At 39.7% G+C, this 20,658-nt stretch overlaps 2 protein-coding genes and 1 long non-coding RNA gene across 5 annotated transcripts; 2 read left to right on the plus strand and 1 right to left on the minus strand.

Annotated features, from left to right (window-relative positions):
- Positions 1 to 1,597: 1,597 nt before the first annotated feature.
- Positions 1,598 to 2,545, minus strand: LOC310948289. Its single transcript, XR_014593238.1, has 3 exons — positions 2,484 to 2,545; positions 1,995 to 2,032; positions 1,598 to 1,718 (listed from the first exon to the last, which is right to left on the minus strand). It is a non-coding gene; the product is annotated as an uncharacterized lncRNA (long non-coding RNA).
- A 1,809-nt stretch (positions 2,546 to 4,354) lies between these two features.
- LOC310948486 (uncharacterized protein) lies at positions 4,355 to 5,522 on the plus strand. 2 transcript variants are annotated; one of them, XR_014593247.1, is made up of 3 exons: positions 4,355 to 4,474; positions 4,926 to 4,963; positions 5,240 to 5,522. XR_014593247.1 is itself a non-coding variant. In XM_083915630.1 (3 exons), exons 1-3 carry the CDS (start codon positions 4,420 to 4,422, stop codon positions 5,391 to 5,393), a joined length of 306 nt encoding a protein of 101 aa, XP_083771756.1. In that variant the 5' UTR covers positions 4,400 to 4,419; the 3' UTR covers positions 5,394 to 5,522. The 2 variants fall into 2 exon arrangements, 1 of the variants encoding a protein (XP_083771756.1); XM_083915630.1 differs by having other exon boundaries at positions 4,400 to 4,474; positions 4,867 to 4,963.
- An 11,931-nt stretch (positions 5,523 to 17,453) lies between these two features.
- LOC310948120 (uncharacterized protein) lies at positions 17,454 to 18,498 on the plus strand. 2 transcript variants are annotated; one of them, XR_014593236.1, is made up of 3 exons: positions 17,454 to 17,573; positions 18,025 to 18,062; positions 18,339 to 18,498. XR_014593236.1 is itself a non-coding variant. In XM_083915135.1 (3 exons), the coding sequence occupies exons 1-3, from the start codon at positions 17,519 to 17,521 to the stop codon at positions 18,490 to 18,492; spliced, it is 306 nt and encodes a 101-aa protein (XP_083771261.1). In that variant the 5' UTR covers positions 17,499 to 17,518; the 3' UTR covers positions 18,493 to 18,498. The 2 variants fall into 2 exon arrangements, 1 of the variants encoding a protein (XP_083771261.1); XM_083915135.1 differs by having other exon boundaries at positions 17,499 to 17,573; positions 17,966 to 18,062.
- The last annotated feature ends 2,160 nt before the right edge of the window (positions 18,499 to 20,658 follow it).

Here is a 20,658-nt window from a genome sequence, read left to right on the forward strand (position 1 = left end):
TGAAAGTCTTCTGGTTATCTGAATTCTTCAGAATTATCTTAAAATCTAAAATCTTAAAAATCCCAGATGTCTGTTTCCGAACCAAAATTCAATGAAAGTCTTCTGGTTATCTGAATTCTTCAGAATTATCTTAAAATCTAAAACCTTAAAAATCCCAGATGTCTGTTTCCGAACCAAACTTCAATGAAAGTCTTCTGGTTATCTGAATTCTTCAGAATTATCTTAAAATCCAAAATCTTACTGGAGGGAGCTTAGAAAATTACTAGAAAGATTTAAACTAAACTTTGTGGAGTCGCAGCTGCTGAAATATTGGCTCCCAAAGATTGCTACGATTTGCAAGTCCTCTTACCTGAAAAGGCAAGGAGAGTGCTTGTCCCACAAATCAGAGTTCATCCTCAGCTACCTGTAAGTGCTCTGGATCACGATCAAATGAGAAAAAGGTTGTGACCTGGCTGCCATATTGAAAATAGATAAACCACGTACAGCCTGCCCACTGAAGCAAACTTCCCAAGAAGAAGACAAAACAACATTGCAGTACAAACCTGAGACACCTCTTTGGTTTCAGTGAAACTCCTTTGCGTATCCATGCACATTTCATGGCTGACCTTCAAGATTCCTGGAGGAAATTAGGAAAATCACTTGAAAGAACGTAACTGAATCTTGCAACCTGTAAGCTGCTACTTATTGAAAGCACTCTTTGCTAATTTCAAATGTGTTAAAAGCAGCATGTCTCAATCTTTTAGGGCCTTGCAAGCTTCACTTGCCGGCGACTTTGCGCTCGATGGCGCACCAAAACCACACGTACGACGGTAGTGTGGCCGAGTGGTCTAAGGCGCTGGATTTAGGCTCCAGTCTCTCAGGAGGCGTGGGTTCAAATCCCACCACTGCCATTTAATAATTAGCCAAAGCTTGTGATGCGTTAGACCAAGTTAATTCTACATTCTGTGATCCTCAGGGCCCAGTATTTCAAACGTGATCTGACATTATCCTGGTCGGATTGGATTAAATCTAGATCTGATCTGAAAACTGGGTATTTCAACACAGATCAGGAGAATCTGCATTTCAGCTCTGGTAATCCAATCCTCCCCTGAATCCAGATAAAAGGCTGATTTGGGTATTTCAAAAGTTAAGTCAGATATCTGGATCAACTTGATACCAAAATTTCAGGATCATTTGAATCCCACCTCAGAGGTAGATTTGACTTGCATTGACAAACTCTCAGCGCATACTTCTCCTAGATATTGTTACTCAAGATGTTTGTTACACTTAAGTGTTAGTGTTGTACTTCTAACAAGTAATATCAAAAAATGTAAAGCATAGTAAAATTTTTGACCACACTGTAAAACTGCTGTAAATAAAATTACAATTATTTCTCAAATTCTAGTTCACCAAACATTGTAACTTGCATGTACCAAAACAGAGAAAGACAAAGGAATGCAGGGTCCAAACAAAGTTTTATTCCAACAAAAAATAATGTGACCACTACGGACCATGCTATTTCAAATGTCAAGCTGTTTCTCTAACAACTTGATTGTTAATTCTGTCTCTTTTTGCTGAAGCAGCGTCAGCTTAATTTGCCGTTTGGCCTGTTCAGTCTGTTTGACTGCCCTTTCGGTCTCCATTTTGAGGAGCCTCTCATAGGCTTCCTCATCCCCGGCATGCCTCTTCCGTCGCCGTCGCTCTGGCGCTGGCTCTGGCTCTGGCTCTGGCCCCCGTGCCTGATGTGGTAGATAGATAAGTTTATTGGTCACATGCAAAGCTAAAACCAAGGTTTAAAAACAGTGTAGTGAAATGCAAAAAAAAACAAGCTCTCACCAATGTTGGAGAGGAATTAGGATGAAGAAATGTTTCTAATTGTGTCACTGACCAATACCATGAAAGTAATGCCATTACAAATTTAAGCAGTTTCAAGCACTTTATTCAAACTCCAATTACTTGAAAGTCTTAAATGTATCAATACAATTAAAGCATTTTCAAGGATTTCCAGCACTCACCCTGTTGTAGCTGAGTGGTCCATGGCTGTGAGTGGACTCTGAAGGTAGAAGGTGTATGAGTATCTTAAACCACAATCCCAAATTGTGTTTATGTAGCCTACACAAAAACATGATATCATCACCAGCATTAGGCTACTGTAGCATTCTGAACCTTCTGAACAAACCTTGTAGTTAATACTCAAACTGTGTTGCGTTGTGTTTTCTAAGCACTGAGCAGGTCTGTACACAATGCAGCCTGCTTATACTGTAAATCTGCCGTGTTGCAAATGACGTGACGCTAATGATAGCCGCTAATGATAGCCCGCTAGCTGCTTAACACACAAGTCAATGGAGCCGCGTTAGCTCCCGTTAGCACGGCCGCGTCTCAATTAGAGATCGCCACGGCCTGCTTTTAATAAGGTGACAATTCAAATAGTTGGCTTGCATGATGTGTTGGTTGCCGTTCGTATGGTATTAAAACCGCTACACAATAGACGACGGTTAACTTACACTTTTGACGTGAAAGTCGGCTCTCTGCTACTCCTTTCATGAAGTAGTCCACCATGTTTCAGATCCCGGAGGCGGAGACTTGAGATTGGGAAATCCGTATCCGGCCAGCTAGGGATCACGGTGATCCACCCTGCCTGTGTTTTGAAATACTCAGATAAAGTCAGCAGGATCACCGTGATCCATGACTGAGAAAAGGAGGATTTCATTATCCGGATTATTCTGATCCAGATTACAAATTTTGAAATACTGGGCCCAGGTTACCATAGCTAAGTGGTTAACACTCAACTGTTGAATCATACACATTGTCTGCTTGATGTAAGTGCTCTGCGTTATCAGCGTCTCCCCTCCGTTCTGATCCAAACAACTTGCTCTTTTCAGATGACTAATCAAACATCAAATGCCTCAAGTGCCTGACGTCAAATCTATTCATTCTTCATTTTTAAAAAGAAAACAATGTATTCAGTCCAAGACATTGATGCCTACATAGTTTCCGAACCAAAATTCAATGAAAGTCTTCTGGTTATCTGAATTCTTCAGAATTATCTTAAAATACAAAATCTTAAAAATCCCAGATGTCTGTTTCCGAACCAAACTTCAATGAAAGTCTTCTGGTTATCTGAATTCTTCGGAATTATCTTAAAATCTAAAATCTTAAAAATCCCAGATGTCTGTTTCCGAACCAAAATTCAATGAAAGTCTTCTGGTTATCTGAATTCTTCAGAATTATCTTAAAATCTAAAATCTTAAAAATCCCAGATGTCTTTTTCCGAACCAAACTTCAATGAAAGTCTTCTGGTTATCTGAATTCTTCAGAATTATCTTAAAATCTAAAATCTTAAAAATCCCAGATGTCTGTTTCCGAACCAAAATTCAATGAAAGTCTTCTGGTTATCTGAATTCTTCAGAATTATCTTAAAATCTAAAACCTTAAAAATCCCAGATGTCTGTTTCCGAACCAAACTTCAATGAAAGTCTTCTGGTTATCTGAATTCTTCAGAATTATCTTAAAATCCAAAATCTTACTGGAGGGAGCTTGGAAAATTACTAGAAAGATTTAAACTAAACTTTGTGAAGTCGCAGCTGCTGAAATATTGGCTCCCAAAGATTGCTACGATTTGCAAGTCCTCTTACCTGAAAAGGCAAGGAGAGTGCTTGTCCCACAAATCAGAGTTCATCCTCAGCTACCTGTAAGTGCTCTGGATCACGATCAAATGAGAGAAAGGTTGTGACCTGGCTGCCATATTGAAAATAGATAAACCACGTACAGCCTGCCCACTGAAGCAAACTTCCCAAGAAGAAGACAAAACAACATTGCAGTACAAACCTGAGACACCTCTTTGGTTTCAGTGAAACTCCTTTGCGTATCCATGCACATTTCATGGCTGACCTTCAAGATTCCTGGAGGAAATTAGGAAAATCACTTGAAAGAACGTAACTGAATCTTGCAACCTGTAAGCTGCTACTTATTGAAAGCACTCTTTGCTAATTTCAAATGTGTTAAAAGCAGCATGTCTCAATCTTTTAGGGCCTTGCAAGCTTCACTTGCCCGGCGACTTTGCGCTCTATGGCGCACCAAAACCACACGTACGACGGTAGTGTGGCCGAGTGGTCTAAGGCGCTGGATTTAGGCTCCAGTCTCTCAGGAGGCGTGGGTTCAAATCCCACCACTGCCATTTAATAATTAGCCAAAGCTTGTGATGCGTTAGACCAAGTTAATTCTACATTCTGTGATCCTCAGGGCCCAGTATTTCAAAATTTGTAATCTGGATCAGAATAATCCGGATAATGAAATCCTCCTTTTCTCAGTCATGGATCACGGTGATCCTGCTGACTTTATCTGAGTATTTCAAAACACAGGCAGGGTGGATCACTGTGATCCCTACCTGGCCGGATACGGATTTCCCAATCTCAAGTCTCCGCCTCCGGGATCTGAAACATGGTGGACTACTTCATGAAAGGAGTAGCAGAGAGCCGACTTTCACGTCAAAAGTGTAAGTTAACCGTCGTCTATTGTGTAGCGGTTTTAATACCATAGGAACGGCAACCAACACATCATGCAAGCCAACTATTTGAATTGTCACCTTATTAAAAGCAGGCCGTGGCGATCTCTAATTGAGACGCGGCCGTGCTAACGGGAGCTAACGCGGCTCCATTGACTTGTGTGTTAAGCAGCTAGCGGGCTATCATTAGCGGCTATCATTAGCGTCACGTCATTTGCAACACGGCAGATTTACAGTATAAGCAGGCTGCATTGTGTACAGACCTGCTCAGTGCTTAGAAAACACAACGCAACACAGTTTGAGTATTAACTACAAGGTTTGTTCAGAAGGTTCAGAATGCTACAGTAGCCTAATGCTGGTGATGATATCATGTTTTTGTGTAGGCTACATAAACACAATTTGGGATTGTGGATTAAGATACTCATACACCTTCTACCTTCAGAGTCCACTCACAGCCATGGACCACTCAGCTACAACAGGGTGAGTGCTGGAAATCCTTGAAAATGCTTTAATTGTATTGATACATTTAAGACTTTCAAGTAATTGGAGTTTGAATAAAGTGCTTGAAACTGCTTAAATTTGTAATGGCATTACTTTCATGGTATTGGTCAGTGACACAATTAGAAACATTTCTTCATCCTAATTCCTCTCCAACATTGGTGAGAGCTTGTTTTTTTTTGCATTTCACTACACTGTTTTTAAACCTTGGTTTTAGCTTTGCATGTGACCAATAAACTTATCTATCTACCACATCAGGCACGGGGGCGAGAGCCAGAGCCAGCGCCAGCGCCAGAGCGACGGCGACGGAAGAGGCATGCCGGGGATGAGGAAGCCTATGAGAGGCTCCTCAAAATGGAGACCGAAAGGGCAGTCAAACAGACTGAACTGGCCAAACGGCAAATTAAGCTGACGCTGCTTCAGCAAAAAGAGACAGAATTAACAATCAAGCTGTTAGAGAAACAGCTTGACATTTGAAATAGCATGGTCCTTAGTGGTCACATTATTTTTTGTTGGAATAAAACTTTGTTTGGACCCTGCATTCCTTTGTCTTTCTCTGTTTTGGTACATGCAAGTTACAATGTTTGGTGAACTAGAATTTGAGAAATAATTGTAATTTTATTTACAGCAGTTTTACAGTGTGGTCAAAAATTTTACTATGCTTTACATTTTTTGATATTACTTAAATTACTTGTTAGAAGTACAACACTAACACTTAAGTGTAAAAAACATCTTGAGTAACAATATCTAGGAGAAGTATGCGCTGAGAGTTTGTCAATCCAAGTCAAATCCACCTCTGAGGTGGGATTCAAATGATCCTGAAATTTTGGTATCAAGTTGATCCAGATATCTGACTTAACTTTTGAAATACCCAAATCAGCCTTTTATCTGGATTCAGGGGAGGATTGGATTACCAGAGCTGAAACCCTGATCTTCAGGATCAGGATTCTCCTGATCTGTGTTGAAATACCCAGTTTTCAGATCAGATCTAGATTTAATCCAATCCGACCAGGATAATCCTGTCAGATCACGTTTGAAATACTGGGCCCTGGTTACCATAGCTAAGTGGTTAACACTCAACTGTTGAATCATACACATTGTCTGCTTGATGTAAGTGCTCTGCGTTATCAGCGTCTCCCCTCCATTCTGATCCAAACAACTTGCTCTTTTCAGATGACTAATCAAGCATCAAATGCCTCAAGTGCCTGACGTCAAATCTATTCAATCTTCATTTTTAAAAAGAAAACCATGTATTCATTTCCAGACATTGATGCCTACATAGTTTCCGTACCAAAATTCATGAAAGTCTTCTGGTTATCTGAATTCTTCGGAATTATCTTAAAATCTAAATTCTTAAAAATCCCAGATGTCTGTTTCCGAACCAAAATTCAATGAAAGTCTTCTGGTTATCTGAATTCTTCAGAATTATCTTAAAATCTAAAATCTTAAAAATCCCAGATGTCTGTTTCCGAACCAAACTTCAATGAAAGTCTTCTGGTTATCTGAATTCTTAAGAATTATCTTAAAATACAAAATCTTACTGGAGGGAGCTTGGAAAATTACTAGAAAGATTTAAACTAAACTTTGTGAAGTTGCAGCTGCTGAAATCTTGGCTCCCAAAGATTGCTACGATTTGCAAGTCCCCTTACCTGAAAAGGCAAGGAGAGTGCTTGTCCCACAAATCAGAGTTCATCCTCAGCTACCTGTAAGTGCTCTGGATCACGATCAAATGAGAAAAAGGTTGTGACCTGGCTGCCATATTGAAAATAGATAAACCACGTACAGCCTGCCCACTGAAGCAAACTTCCCAAGAAGAAGACAAAGCAACATTGCATCCAGCGCCTTAGAGTGGTCTAAGGCGCTGGATTTAGGCTCCAGTCTCTCAGCGTGGGTTCAAATCCCACCACTGCCATTTAATAACTAGCCAAAGCTTGTGATGCGTTAGACCAAGTTAATTCTACATTCTGTGATCCTCAGGTTACCATAGCTAAGTGGTTAACACTCAACTGTTGAATCATACACATTGTCTGCTTGATGTAAGTGCTCTGCGTTATCAGCGTCTCCCCTCCATTCTGATCCAAACAACTTGCTCTTTTCAGATGACTAATCAAGCATCAAATGCCTAAAGTGCCTGACGTCAAATCTATTCAATCTTCATTTTTAAAAAGAAAACCATGTATTCATTCCCAGACATTGATGCCTACATAGTTTCCGAACCAAAATTCATGAAAGTCTTCTGGTTATCTGAATTCTTCAGAATTATCATAAAATCTAAATTCTTAAAAATCCCAGATGTCTGTTTCCGAACCAAAATTCAATGAAAGTCTTCTGGTTATCTGAATTCTTCAGAATTATCTTAAAATCTAAAATCTTAAAAATCCCAGATGTCTGTTTCCGAACCAAACTTCAATGAAAGTCTTCTGGTTATCTGAATTCTTCAGAATTATCTTAAAATCCAAAATCTTACTGGAGGGAGCTTGGAAAATTACTAGAAATATTTAAACTAAACTTTGTGAAGTCGCAGCTGCTGAAATCTTGGCTCCCAAAGATTGCTACGATTTGCAAGTCCTCTTACCTGAAAAGGCAAGGAGAGTGCTTGTCCCACAAATCAGAGTTCATCCTCAGCTACCTGTAAGTGCTCTGGATCACGATCAAATGAGAAAAAGGTTGTGACCTGGCTGCCATATTGAAAATAGATAAACCACGTACAGCCTGCCCACTGAAGCAAATTTCCCAAGAAGAAGACAAAGCAACATTGCATCCAGCGCCTTAGAGTGGTCTAAGGCGCTGGATTTAGGCTCCAGTCTCTCAGCGTGGGTTCAAATCCCACCACTGCCATTTAATAACTAGCCAAAGCTTGTGATGCGTTAGACCAAGTTAATTCTACATTCTGTGATCCTCAGGTTACCATAGCTAAGTGGTTAACACTCAACTGTTGAATCATACACATTGTCTGCTTGATGTAAGTGCTCTGCGTTATCAGCGTCTCCCCTCCATTCTGATCCAAACAACTTGCTCTTTTCAGATGACTAATCAAGCATCAAATGCCTCAAGTGCCTGACGTCAAATCTATTCAATCTTCATTTTTAAAAAGAAAACCATGTATTCATTCCCAGACATTGATGCCTACATAGTTTCCGAACCAAAATTCATGAAAGTCTTCTGGTTATCTGAATTCTTCAGAATTATCTTAAAATCTAAATTCTTAAAAATCCCAGATGTCTGTTTCCGAACCAAAATTCAATGAAAGTCTTCTGGTTATCTGAATTCTTCAGAATTATCTTAAAATCTAAAACCTTAAAAATCCCAGATGTCTGTTTCCGAACCAAACTTCAATGAAAGTCTTCTGGTTATCTGAATTCTTCAGAATTATCTTAAAATCCAAAATCTTACTGGAGGGAGCTTGGAAAATTACTAGAAATATTTAAACTAAACTTTGTGAAGTCGCAGCTGCTGAAATCTTGGCTCCCAAAGATTGCTACGATTTGCAAGTCCTCTTACCTGAAAAGGCAAGGAGAGTGCTTGTCCCACAAATCAGAGTTCATCCTCAGCTACCTGTAAGTGCTCTGGATCACGATCAAATGAGAAAAAGGTTGTGACCTGGCTGCCATATTGAAAATAGATAAACCACGTACAGCCTGCCCACTGAAGCAAATTTCCCAAGAAGAAGACAAAGCAACATTGCATCCAGCGCCTTAGAGTGGTCTAAGGCGCTGGATTTAGGCTCCAGTCTCTCAGCGTGGGTTCAAATCCCACCACTGCCATTTAATAACTAGCCAAAGCTTGTGATGCGTTAGACCAAGTTAATTCTACATTCTGTGATCCTCAGGTTACCATAGCTAAGTGGTTAACACTCAACTGTTGAATCATACACATTGTCTGCTTGATGTAAGTGCTCTGCGTTATCAGCGTCTCCCCTCCATTCTGATCCAAACAACTTGCTCTTTTCAGATGACTAATCAAGCATCAAATGCCTCAAGTGCCTGACGTCAAATCTATTCAATCTTCATTTTTAAAAAGAAAACCATGTATTCATTCCCAGACATTGATGCCTACATAGTTTCCGAACCAAAATTCATGAAAGTCTTCTGGTTATCTGAATTCTTCAGAATTATCTTAAAATCTAAATTCTTAAAAATCCCAGATGTCTGTTTCCGAACCAAAATTCAATGAAAGTCTTCTGGTTATCTGAATTCTTCAGAATTATCTTAAAATCTAAAACCTTAAAAATCCCAGATGTCTGTTTCCGAACCAAACTTCAATGAAAGTCTTCTGGTTATCTGAATTCTTCAGAATTATCTTAAAATCCAAAATCTTACTGGAGGGAGCTTGGAAAATTACTAGAAATATTTAAACTAAACTTTGTGAAGTCGCAGCTGCTGAAATCTTGGCTCCCAAAGATTGCTACGATTTGCAAGTCCTCTTACCTGAAAAGGCAAGGAGAGTGCTTGTCCCACAAATCAGAGTTCATCCTCAGCTACCTGTAAGTGCTCTGGATCACGATCAAATGAGAAAAAGGTTGTGACCTGGCTGCCATATTGAAAATAGATAAACCACGTACAGCCTGCCCACTGAAGCAAACTTCCCAAGAAGAAGACAAAGCAACATTGCATCCAGCGCCTTAGAGTGGTCTAAGGCGCTGGATTTAGGCTCCAGTCTCTCAGTGTGGGTTCAAATCCCACCACTGCCATTTAATAACTAGCCAAAGCTTGTGATGCGTTAGACCAAGTTAATTCTACATTCTGTGATCCTCAGGTTACCATAGCTAAGTGGTTAACACTCAACTGTTGAATCATACACATTGTCTGCTTGATGTAAGTGCTCTGCGTTATCAGCGTCTCCCCTCCATTCTGATCCAAACAACTTGCTCTTTTCAGATGACTAATCAAGCATCAAATGCCACAAGTGCCTGACGTCAAATCTATTCAATCTTCATTTTTAAAAAGAAAACCATGTATTCATTCCCAGACATTGATGCCTACATAGTTTCCGAACCAAAATTCATGAAAGTCTTCTGGTTATCTGAATTCTTCAGAATTATCTTAAAATCTAAATTCTTAAAAATCCCAGATGTCTGTTTCCGAACCAAAATTCAATGAAAGTCTTCTGGTTATCTGAATTCTTCAGAATTATCTTAAAATCTAAAATCTTAAAAATCCCAGATGTCTGTTTCCGAACCAAACTTCAATGAAAGTCTTCTGGTTATCTGAATTCTTCAGAATTATCTTAAAATCCAAAATCTTACTGGAGGGAGCTTGGAAAATTACTAGAAATATTTAAACTAAACTTTGTGAAGTCGCAGCTGCTGAAATCTTGGCTCCCAAAGATTGCTACGATTTGCAAGTCCTCTTACCTGAAAAGGCAAGGAGAGTGCTTGTCCCACAAATCAGAGTTCATCCTCAGCTACCTGTAAGTGCTCTGGATCACGATCAAATGAGAAAAAGGTTGTGACCTGGCTGCCATATTGAAAATAGATAAACCACGTACAGCCTGCCCACTGAAGCAAACTTCCCAAGAAGAAGACAAAGCAACATTGCATCCAGCGCCTTAGAGTGGTCTAAGGCGCTGGATTTAGGCTCCAGTCTCTCAGCGTGGGTTCAAATCCCACCACTGCCATTTAATAACTAGCCAAAGCTTGTGATGCGTTAGACCAAGTTAATTCTACATTCTGTGATCCTCAGGTTACCATAGCTAAGTGGTTAACACTCAACTGTTGAATCATACACATTGTCTGCTTGATGTAAGTGCTCTGCGTTATCAGCGTCTCCCCTCCATTCTGATCCAAACAACTTGCTCTTTTCAGATGACTAATCAAGCATCAAATGCCTCAAGTGCCTGACGTCAAATCTATTCAATCTTCATTTTTAAAAAGAAAACCATGTATTCATTCCCAGACATTGATGCCTACATAGTTTCCGAACCAAAATTCATGAAAGTCTTCTGGTTATCTGAATTCTTCAGAATTATCTTAAAATCTAAATTCTTAAAAATCCCAGATGTCTGTTTCCGAACCAAAATTCAATGAAAGTCTTCTGGTTATCTGAATTCTTCAGAATTATCTTAAAATCTAAAACCTTAAAAATCCCAGATGTCTGTTTCCGAACCAAACTTCAATGAAAGTCTTCTGGTTATCTGAATTCTTCAGAATTATCTTAAAATCCAAAATCTTACTGGAGGGAGCTTGGAAAATTACTAGAAATATTTAAACTAAACTTTGTGAAGTCGCAGCTGCTGAAATCTTGGCTCCCAAAGATTGCTACGATTTGCAAGTCCTCTTACCTGAAAAGGCAAGGAGAGTGCTTGTCCCACAAATCAGAGTTCATCCTCAGCTACCTGTAAGTGTTCTGGATCACGATCAAATGAGAAAAAGGTTGTGACCTGGCTGCCATATTGAAAATAGATAAACCACGTACAGCCTGCCCACTGAAGCAAACTTCCCAAGAAGAAGACAAAACAACATTGCAGTACAAACCTTAGACACCTCTTTGGTTTCAGTGAAACTCCTTTGCGTATCCATGCACATTTCATGGCTGACCTTCAAGATTCCTGGAGGAAATTAGGAAAATCACTTGAAAGAACGTAACTGAATCTTGCAACCTGTAAGCTGCTACTTATTGAAAGCACTCTTTGCTAATTTCAAATGTGTTAAAAGCAGCATGTCTCAATCTTTTAGGGCCTTGCAAGCTTCACTTGCCCGGCGACTTTGCGCTCGATGGCGCACCAAAACCACACGTACGACGGTAGTGTGGCCGAGACGTCTAAGGCGCTGGATTTAGGCTCCAGTCTCTCAGGAGGCGTGGGTTCAAATCCCACCACTGCCATTTAATAATTAGCCAAAGCTTGTGATGCGTTAGACCAAGTTAATTCTACATTCTGTGATCCTCACCATAGCTAAGTGGTTAACACTCAACTGTTGAATCATACACATTGTCTGCTTGATATAAGTGCTCTGCGTTATCAGCGTCTCCCCTCCATTCTGATCCAAACAACTTGCTCATTTCAGATGACTAATCAAGCATCAAATGCCTCAAGTGCCTGACGTCAAATCTATTCATTCTTCATTTTTGAAAAGAAAACCATGTATTCAGTCCAAGACATTGATGCCTACATAGTTTCCGAAACAAAATTCAATGAAAGTCTTCTGGTTATCTGAATTCTTCAGAATTATCTTAAAATCTAAAATCTTAAAAATCCCAGATGTCTGTTTCCGAACCAAACTTCAATGAAAGTCTTCTGGTTATCTGAATTCTTCGGAATTATCTTAAAATCTAAAATCTTAAAAATCCCAGATGTCTGTTTCCGAACCAAAATTCAATGAAAGTCTTCTGGTTATCTGAATTCTTCTGAATTATCTTAAAATCTAAAATCTTAAAAATCCCAGATGTCTGTTTCCGAACCAAAATTCAATGAAAGTCTTCTGGTTATCTGAATTCTTCAGAATTATCTTAAAATCTAAATTCTTAAAAATCCCAGATGTCTGTTTCCGAACCAAAATTCAATGAAAGTCTTCTGGTTATCTGAATTCTTCAGAATTATCATAAAATCTAAAATCTTAAAAATCCCAGATGTCTGTTTCCGAACCAAACTTCAATGAAAGTCTTCTGGTTATCTGAATTCTTCAGAATTATCTTAAAATCCAAAATCTTACTGGAGGGAGCTTGGAAAATTACTAGAAAGATTTAAACTAAACTTTGTGAAGTCGCAGCTGCTGAAATCTTGGCTCCCAAAGATTGCTACGATTTGCAAGTCCTCTTACCTGAAAAGGCAAGGAGAGTGCTTGTCCCACAAATCAGAGTTCATCCTCAGCTACCTGTAATTGCTCTGGATCACGATCAAATGAGAAAAAGGTTGTGACCTGGCTGCCATATTGAAAATAGATAAACCACGTACAGCCTGCCCACTGAAGCAAACTTCCCAAGAAGAAGACAAAACAACATTGCAGTACAAACCTGAGACAACTCTTTGGTTTCAGTGAAACTCCTTTGCGTATCCATGCACATTTCATGGCTGACCTTCAAGATTCCTGGAGGCAATTTGGAAAATCACTTGAAAGAACGTAACTGAATCTTGCAACCTGTAAGCTGCTACTTATTGAAAGCACCCTTTGCTAATTTAAAATGTGTTAAAAGCAGCATGTCTCAATCTTTTAGGGCCTTGCAAGCTTCACTTGCCCGGCGACTTTGCGCTCGATGGCGCACCAAAACGACACGTACGACGGTAGTGTGGCCGAGTGGTCTAAGGCGCTGGATTTAGGCTCCAGTCTCTCAGCGTGGGTTCAAATCCCACCACTGCCATTTAATAACTAGCCAAAGCTTGCGATGCGTTAGACCAAGTTAATTCTACATTCTGTGATCCTCAGGTTACCATAGCTAAGTGGTTAACACTCAACTGTTGAATCATACACATTGTCTGCTTGATGTAAGTGCTCTGCGTTATCAGCGTCTCCCCTCCATTCTGATCCAAACAACTTGCTCTTTTCAGATGACTAATCAAGCATCAAATGCCTCAAGTGCCTGACGTCAAATCTATTCAATCTTCATTTTTAAAAAGAAAACCATGTATTCATTCCCAGACATTGATGCCTACATAGTTTCCGAACCAAAATTCATGAAAGTCTTCTGGTTATCTGAATTCTTCAGAATTATCTTAAAATCTAAATTCTTAAAAATCCCAGATGTCTGTTTCCGAACCAAAATTCAATGAAAGTCTTCTGGTTATCTGAATTCTTCAGAATTATCTTAAAATCTAAAACCTTAAAAATCCCAGATGTCTGTTTCCGAACCAAACTTCAATGAAAGTCTTCTGGTTATCTGAATTCTTCAGAATTATCTTAAAATCCAAAATCTTACTGGAGGGAGCTTGGAAAATTACTAGAAATATTTAAACTAAACTTTGTGAAGTCGCAGCTGCTGAAATCTTGGCTCCCAAAGATTGCTACGATTTGCAAGTCCTCTTACCTGAAAAGGCAAGGAGAGTGCTTGTCCCACAAATCAGAGTTCATCCTCAGCTACCTGTAAGTGCTCTGGATCACGATCAAATGAGAAAAAGGTTGTGACCTGGCTGCCATATTGAAAATAGATAAACCACGTACAGCCTGCCCACTGAAGCAAACTTCCCAAGAAGAAGACAAAACAACATTGCAGTACAAACCTTAGACACCTCTTTGGTTTCAGTGAAACTCCTTTGCGTATCCATGCACATTTCATGGCTGACCTTCAAGATTCCTGGAGGAAATTAGGAAAATCACTTGAAAGAACGTAACTGAATCTTGCAACCTGTAAGCTGCTACTTATTGAAAGCACTCTTTGCTAATTTCAAATGTGTTAAAAGCAGCATGTCTCAATCTTTTAGGGCCTTGCAAGCTTCACTTGCCCGGCGACTTTGCGCTCGATGGCGCACCAAAACCACACGTACGACGGTAGTGTGGCCGAGACGTCTAAGGCGCTGGATTTAGGCTCCAGTCTCTCAGGAGGCGTGGGTTCAAATCCCACCACTGCCATTTAATAATTAGCCAAAGCTTGTGATGCGTTAGACCAAGTTAATTCTACATTCTGTGATCCTCACCATAGCTAAGTGGTTAACACTCAACTGTTGAATCATACACATTGTCTGCTTGATATAAGTGCTCTGCGTTATCAGCGTCTCCCCTCCATTCTGATCCAAACAACTTGCTCATTTCAGATGACTAATCAAGCATCAAATGCCTCAAGTGCCTGACGTCAAATCTATTCATTCTTCATTTTTGAAAAGAAAACCATGTATTCAGTCCAAGACATTGATGCCTACATAGTTTCCGAAACAAAATTCAATGAAAGTCTTCTGGTTATCTGAATTCTTCAGAATTATCTTAAAATCTAAAATCTTAAAAATCCCAGATGTCTGTTTCCGAACCAAACTTCAATGAAAGTCTTCTGGTTATCTGAATTCTTCGGAATTATCTTAAAATCTAAAATCTTAAAAATCCCAGATGTCTGTTTCCGAACCAAAATTCAATGAAAGTCTTCTGGTTATCTGAATTCTTCAGAATTATCTTAAAATCTAAAATCTTAAAAATCCCAGATGTCTGTTTCCGAACCAAAATTCAATGAAAGTCTTCTGGTTATCTGAATTCTTCAGAATTATCTTAAAATCTAAATTCTTAAAAATCCCAGATGTCTGTTTCCGAACCAAAATTCAATGAAAGTCTTCTGGTTATCTGAATTCTTCAGAATTATCATAAAATCTAAAATCTTAAAAATCCCAGATGTCTGTTTCCGAACCAAACTTCAATGAAAGTCTTCTGGTTATCTGAATTCTTCAGAATTATCTTAAAATCCAAAATCTTACTGGAGGGAGCTTGGAAAATTACTAGAAAGATTTAAACTAAACTTTGTGAAGTCGCAGCTGCTGAAATCTTGGCTCCCAAAGATTGCTACGATTTGCAAGTCCTCTTACCTGAAAAGGCAAGGAGAGTGCTTGTCCCACAAATCAGAGTTCATCCTCAGCTACCTGTAATTGCTCTGGATCACGATCAAATGAGAAAAAGGTTGTGACCTGGCTGCCATATTGAAAATAGATAAACCACGTACAGCCTGCCCACTGAAGCAAACTTCCCAAGAAGAAGACAAAACAACATTGCAGTACAAACCTGAGACAACTCTTTGGTTTCAGTGAAACTCCTTTGCGTATCCATGCACATTTCATGGCTGACCTTCAAGATTCCTGGAGGCAATTTGGAAAATCACTTGAAAGAACGTAACTGAATCTTGCAACCTGTAAGCTGCTACTTATTGAAAGCACCCTTTGCTAATTTAAAATGTGTTAAAAGCAGCATGTCTCAATCTTTTAGGGCCTTGCAAGCTTCACTTGCCCGGCGACTTTGCGCTCGATGGCGCACCAAAACGACACGTACGACGGTAGTGTGGCCGAGTGGTCTAAGGCGCTGGATTTAGGCTCCAGTCTCTCAGGAGGCGTGGGTTCAAATCCCACCACTGCCATTTAATAATTAGCCAAAGCTTGTGATGCGTTAGACCAAGTTAATTCTACATTCTGTGATCCTCAGGTTACCATAGCTAAGTGGTTAACACTCAACTGTTGAATCATACACATTGTCTGCTTGATGTAAGTGCTCTGCGTTATCAGCGTCTCCCCTCCATTCTGATCCAAACAACTTGCTCTTTTCAGATGACTAATCAAGCATCAAATGCCTCAAGTGCCTGACGTCAAATCTATTCAATCTTCATTTTTAAAAAGAAAACCATGTATTCATTCGCAGACATTGATGCCTACATAGTTTCCGAACCAAACTTCAATGAAAGTCTTCTGGTTATCTGAATTCTTCGGAATTATCTTAAAATCTAAAATCTTAAAAATCCCAGATGTCTGTTTCCGAAACAAAATTCAATGAAAGTCTTCTGGTTATCCGAATTCTTCAGAATTATCTTAAAATCTAAAATCTTAAAAATCCCAGATGTCTGTTTCCGAACCAAACTTCAATAAAAGTCTTCTGGTTATCTGAATTCTTCAGAATTATCTTAAAATCTAAAATCTTAAAAATCCCAGATGTCTGTTTCCGAACCAAACTTCAATGAAAGTCTTCTGGTTATCTGAATACTTCAGAATTATCTTAAAATCCAAGATCTTACTGGAGGGAGCTTGGAAAATTACTAGAAAGATTTAAACTAAACTTTGTGAAGTCGCAGCTGCTGAAATCTTGGCTCCCAAAGATTGCTACGATTTGCAAGTCCTCTTACCTTAAAAGGCAAGGAGAGTGCTTGTCCCACAAATCAGAGTTCATCCTCAGCTACCTGTAAGTGCTCTGGATCACGATCAAATGAGAAAAAGGTTGTGACCTGGCTGCCATATTGAAAATAAATAAACCACGTACAGCCTGCCCACTGAAGCAAACTTCCCAAGAAGAAGACAAAACAACATTGCAGTACAAACCTGAGACACCTCTTTGGTTTCAGTGAAACTCCTTTGCGTATCCATGCACATTTCATGGCTGACCTTCAAGATTCCTGGAGGAAATTTGGAAAATCACTTGAAAGAACGTAACTGAATCTTGCAACCTGTAAGCTGCTACTTATTGAAAGCACCCTTTGCTAATTTCAAATGTGTTAAAAGCAGCATGTCTCAATCTTTTAGGGCCTTGCAAGCTTCACTTGCCCGGCGACTTTGCGCTCGATGGCGCACCAAAACCACACGTACGACGGTAGTGTGGCCGAGTGGTCTAAGGCGCTGGATTTAGGCTCCAGTCTCTCAGGAGGCGTGGGTTCAAATCCCACCACTGCCATTTAATAATTAGCCAAAGCTTGTGATGCGTTAGACCAAGTTAATTCTACATTCTGTGATCCTCAGGGCCCAGTATTTCAAAATTTGTAATCTGGATCAGAATAATCCGGATAATGAAATCCTCCTTTTCTCAGTCATGGATCACGGTGATCCTGCTGACTTTATCTGAGTATTTCAAAACACAGGCAGGGTGGATCACTGTGATCCCTACCTGGCCGGATACGGATTTCCCAATCTCAAGTCTCCGCCTCCGGGATCTGAAACATGGTGGACTACTTCATGAAAGGAGTAGCAGAGAGCCGACTTTCACGTCAAAAGTGTAAGTTAACCGTCGTCTATTGTGTAGCGGTTTTAATACCATACGAACGGCAACCAACACATCATGCAAGCCAACTATTTGAATTGTCACCTTATTAAAAGCAGGCCGTGGCGATCTCTAATTGAGACGCGGCCGTGCTAACGGGAGCTAACGCGGCTCCATTGACTTGTGTGTTAAGCAGCTAGCGGGCTATCATTAGCGGCTATCATTAGCGTCACGTCATTTGCAACACGGCAGATTTACAGTATAAGCAGGCTGCATTGTGTACAGACCTGCTCAGTGCTTAGAAAACACAACGCAACACAGTTTGAGTATTAACTACAAGGTTTGTTCAGAAGGTTCAGAATGCTACAGTAGCCTAATGCTGGTGATGATATCATGTTTTTGTGTAGGCTACATAAACACAATTTGGGATTGTGGATTAAGATACTCATACACCTTCTACCTTCAGAGTCCACTCACAGCCATGGACCACTCAGCTACAACAGGGTGAGTGCTGGAAATCCTTGAAAATGCTTTAATTGTATTGATACATTTAAGACTTTCAAGTAATTGGAGTTTGAATAAAGTGCTTGAAACTGCTTAAATTTGTAATGGCATTACTTTCATGGTATTGGTCAGTGACACAATTAGAAACATTTCTTCATCCTAATTCCTCTCCAACATTGGTGAGAGCTTGTTTTTTTTTGCATTTCACTACACTGTTTTTAAACCTTGGTTTTAGCTTTGCATGTGACCAATAAACTTATCTATCTACCACATCAGGCACGGGGGCGAGAGCCAGAGCCAGCGCCAGCGCCAGAGCGACGGCGACGGAAGAGGCATGCCGGGGATGAGGAAGCCTATGAGAGGCTCCTCAAAATGGAGACCGAAAGGGCAGTCAAACAGACTGAACTGGCCAAACGGCAAATTAAGCTGACGCTGCTTCAGCAAAAAGACACAGAATTAACAATCAAGCTGTTAGAGAAACAGCTTGACATTTGAAATAGCATGGTCCTTAGTGGTCACATTATTTTTTGTTGGAATAAAACTTTGTTTGGACCCTGCATTCCTTTGTCTTTCTCTGTTTTGGTACATGCAAGTTACAATGTTTGGTGAACTAGAATTTGAGAAATAATTGTAATTTTATTTACAGCAGTTTTACAGTGTGGTCAAAAATTTTACTATGCTTTACATTTTTTGATATTACTTAAATTACTTGTTAGAAGTACAACACTAACACTTAAGTGTAACAAACATCTTGAGTAACAATATCTAGGAGAAGTATGCGCTGAGAGTTTGTCAATCCAAGTCAAATCCACCTCTGAGGTGGGATTCAAATGATCCTGAAATTTTGGTATCAAGTTGATCCAGATATCTGACTTAACTTTTGAAATACCCAAATCAGCCGTTTATCTGGATTCAGGGGAGGATTGGATTACCAGAGCTGAAACCCTGATCTTCAGGATCAGGATTCTCCTGATCTGTGTTGAAATACCCAGTTTTCAGATCAGATCTAGATTTAATCCAATCCGACCAGGATAATCCTGTCAGATCACGTTTGAAATACTGGGCCCAGGTTACCATAGCTAAGTGGTTAACACTCAACTGTTGAATCATACACATTGTCTGCTTGATGTAAGTGCTCTGCGTTATCAGCGTCTCCCCTCCATTCTGATCCAAACAACTTGCTCTTTTCAGATGACTAATCAAGCATCAAATGCCTCAAGTGCCTGACGTCAAATCTATTCAATCTTCATTTTTAAAAAGAAAACCATGTATTCATTTGCAGACATTGATGCCTACATAGTTTCCGAACCAAACTTCAATGAAAGTCTTCTGGTTATCTGAATTCTTCGGAATTATCTTAAAATCTAAAATCTTAAAAATCCCAGATGTCTGTTTCCGAAACAAAATTCAATGAAAGTCTTCTGGTTATCCGAATTCTTCAGAATTATCTTAAAATCTAAAATCTTAAAAATCCCAGATGTCTGTTTCCGAACCAAACTTCAATGAAAGTCTTCTGGTTATCTGAATTCTTCAGAATTATCTTAAAATCTAAAATCTTAAAAATCCCAGATGTCTGTTTCCGAACCAAACTTCAATGAAAGTCTTCTGGTTATCTGAATACTTCAGAATTATCTTAAAATCCAAGATCTTACTGGAGGGAGCTTGGAAAATTACTAGAAAGATTTAAACTAAACTTTGTGAAGTCGCAGCTGCTGAAATCTTGGCTCCCAAAGATTGCTACGATTTGCAAGTCCTCTTACCTTAAAAGGCAAGGAGAGTGCTTGTCCCACAAATCAGAGTTCATCCTCAGCTACCTGTAAGTGCTCTGGATCACGATCAAATGAGAAAAAGGTTGTGACCTGGCTGCCATATTGAAAATAGATAAACCACGTACAGCCTGCCCACTGAAGCAAACTTCCCAAGAAGAAGACAAAACAACATTGCAGTACAAACCTGAGACACCTCTTTGGTTTCAGTGAAACTCCTTTGCGTATCCATGCACATTTCATGGCTGACCTTCAAGATTCCTGGAGGAAATTTGGAAAATCACTTGAAAGAACGTAACTGAATCTTGCAACCTGTAAGCTGCTACTTATTGAAAGCACCCTTTGCTAATTTAAAATGTGTTAAAAGCAGCATGTCTCAATCTTTTAGGGCCTTGCAAGCTTCACTTGCCCGGCGACTTTGGGCTCGATGGTGCACCAAAACCACACGTACGACGGTAGTGTGGCCGAGTGGTCTAAGGCGCTGGATTTAGGCTCCAGTCTCTCAGGAGGCGTGGGTTCAAATCCCACCACCAATTAGGCAAAGCTTGTGGTGCGTTAGACCAAGTTAATTCTACGTTCTGTAGGTTACCATAGCTAAGTGGTTAACACTCAACTGTTGAATCATACACATTGTCTGCTTGATGTAAGTGCTCTGCGTTATCACCGTCTCCCCTCCATTCTGATCCAAACAACTTGCTCTTTTCAGATAACTAATCAAGCATCAATTGCCTCAAGTGCCTGACGTCAAATCTATTCATTCTTAATTTTTAAAAAGAAAACCATGTATTCAGTCCAAGACATTGATGCCTACATAGTTTCCGAACCAAAAT

The sequence above is a fragment of the Echiichthys vipera genome, assembly GCF_963691815.1.
Source record: "Echiichthys vipera genome assembly, chromosome: 6".
Lineage (NCBI taxonomy): Eukaryota > Metazoa > Chordata > Actinopteri > Perciformes > Trachinidae > Echiichthys > Echiichthys vipera.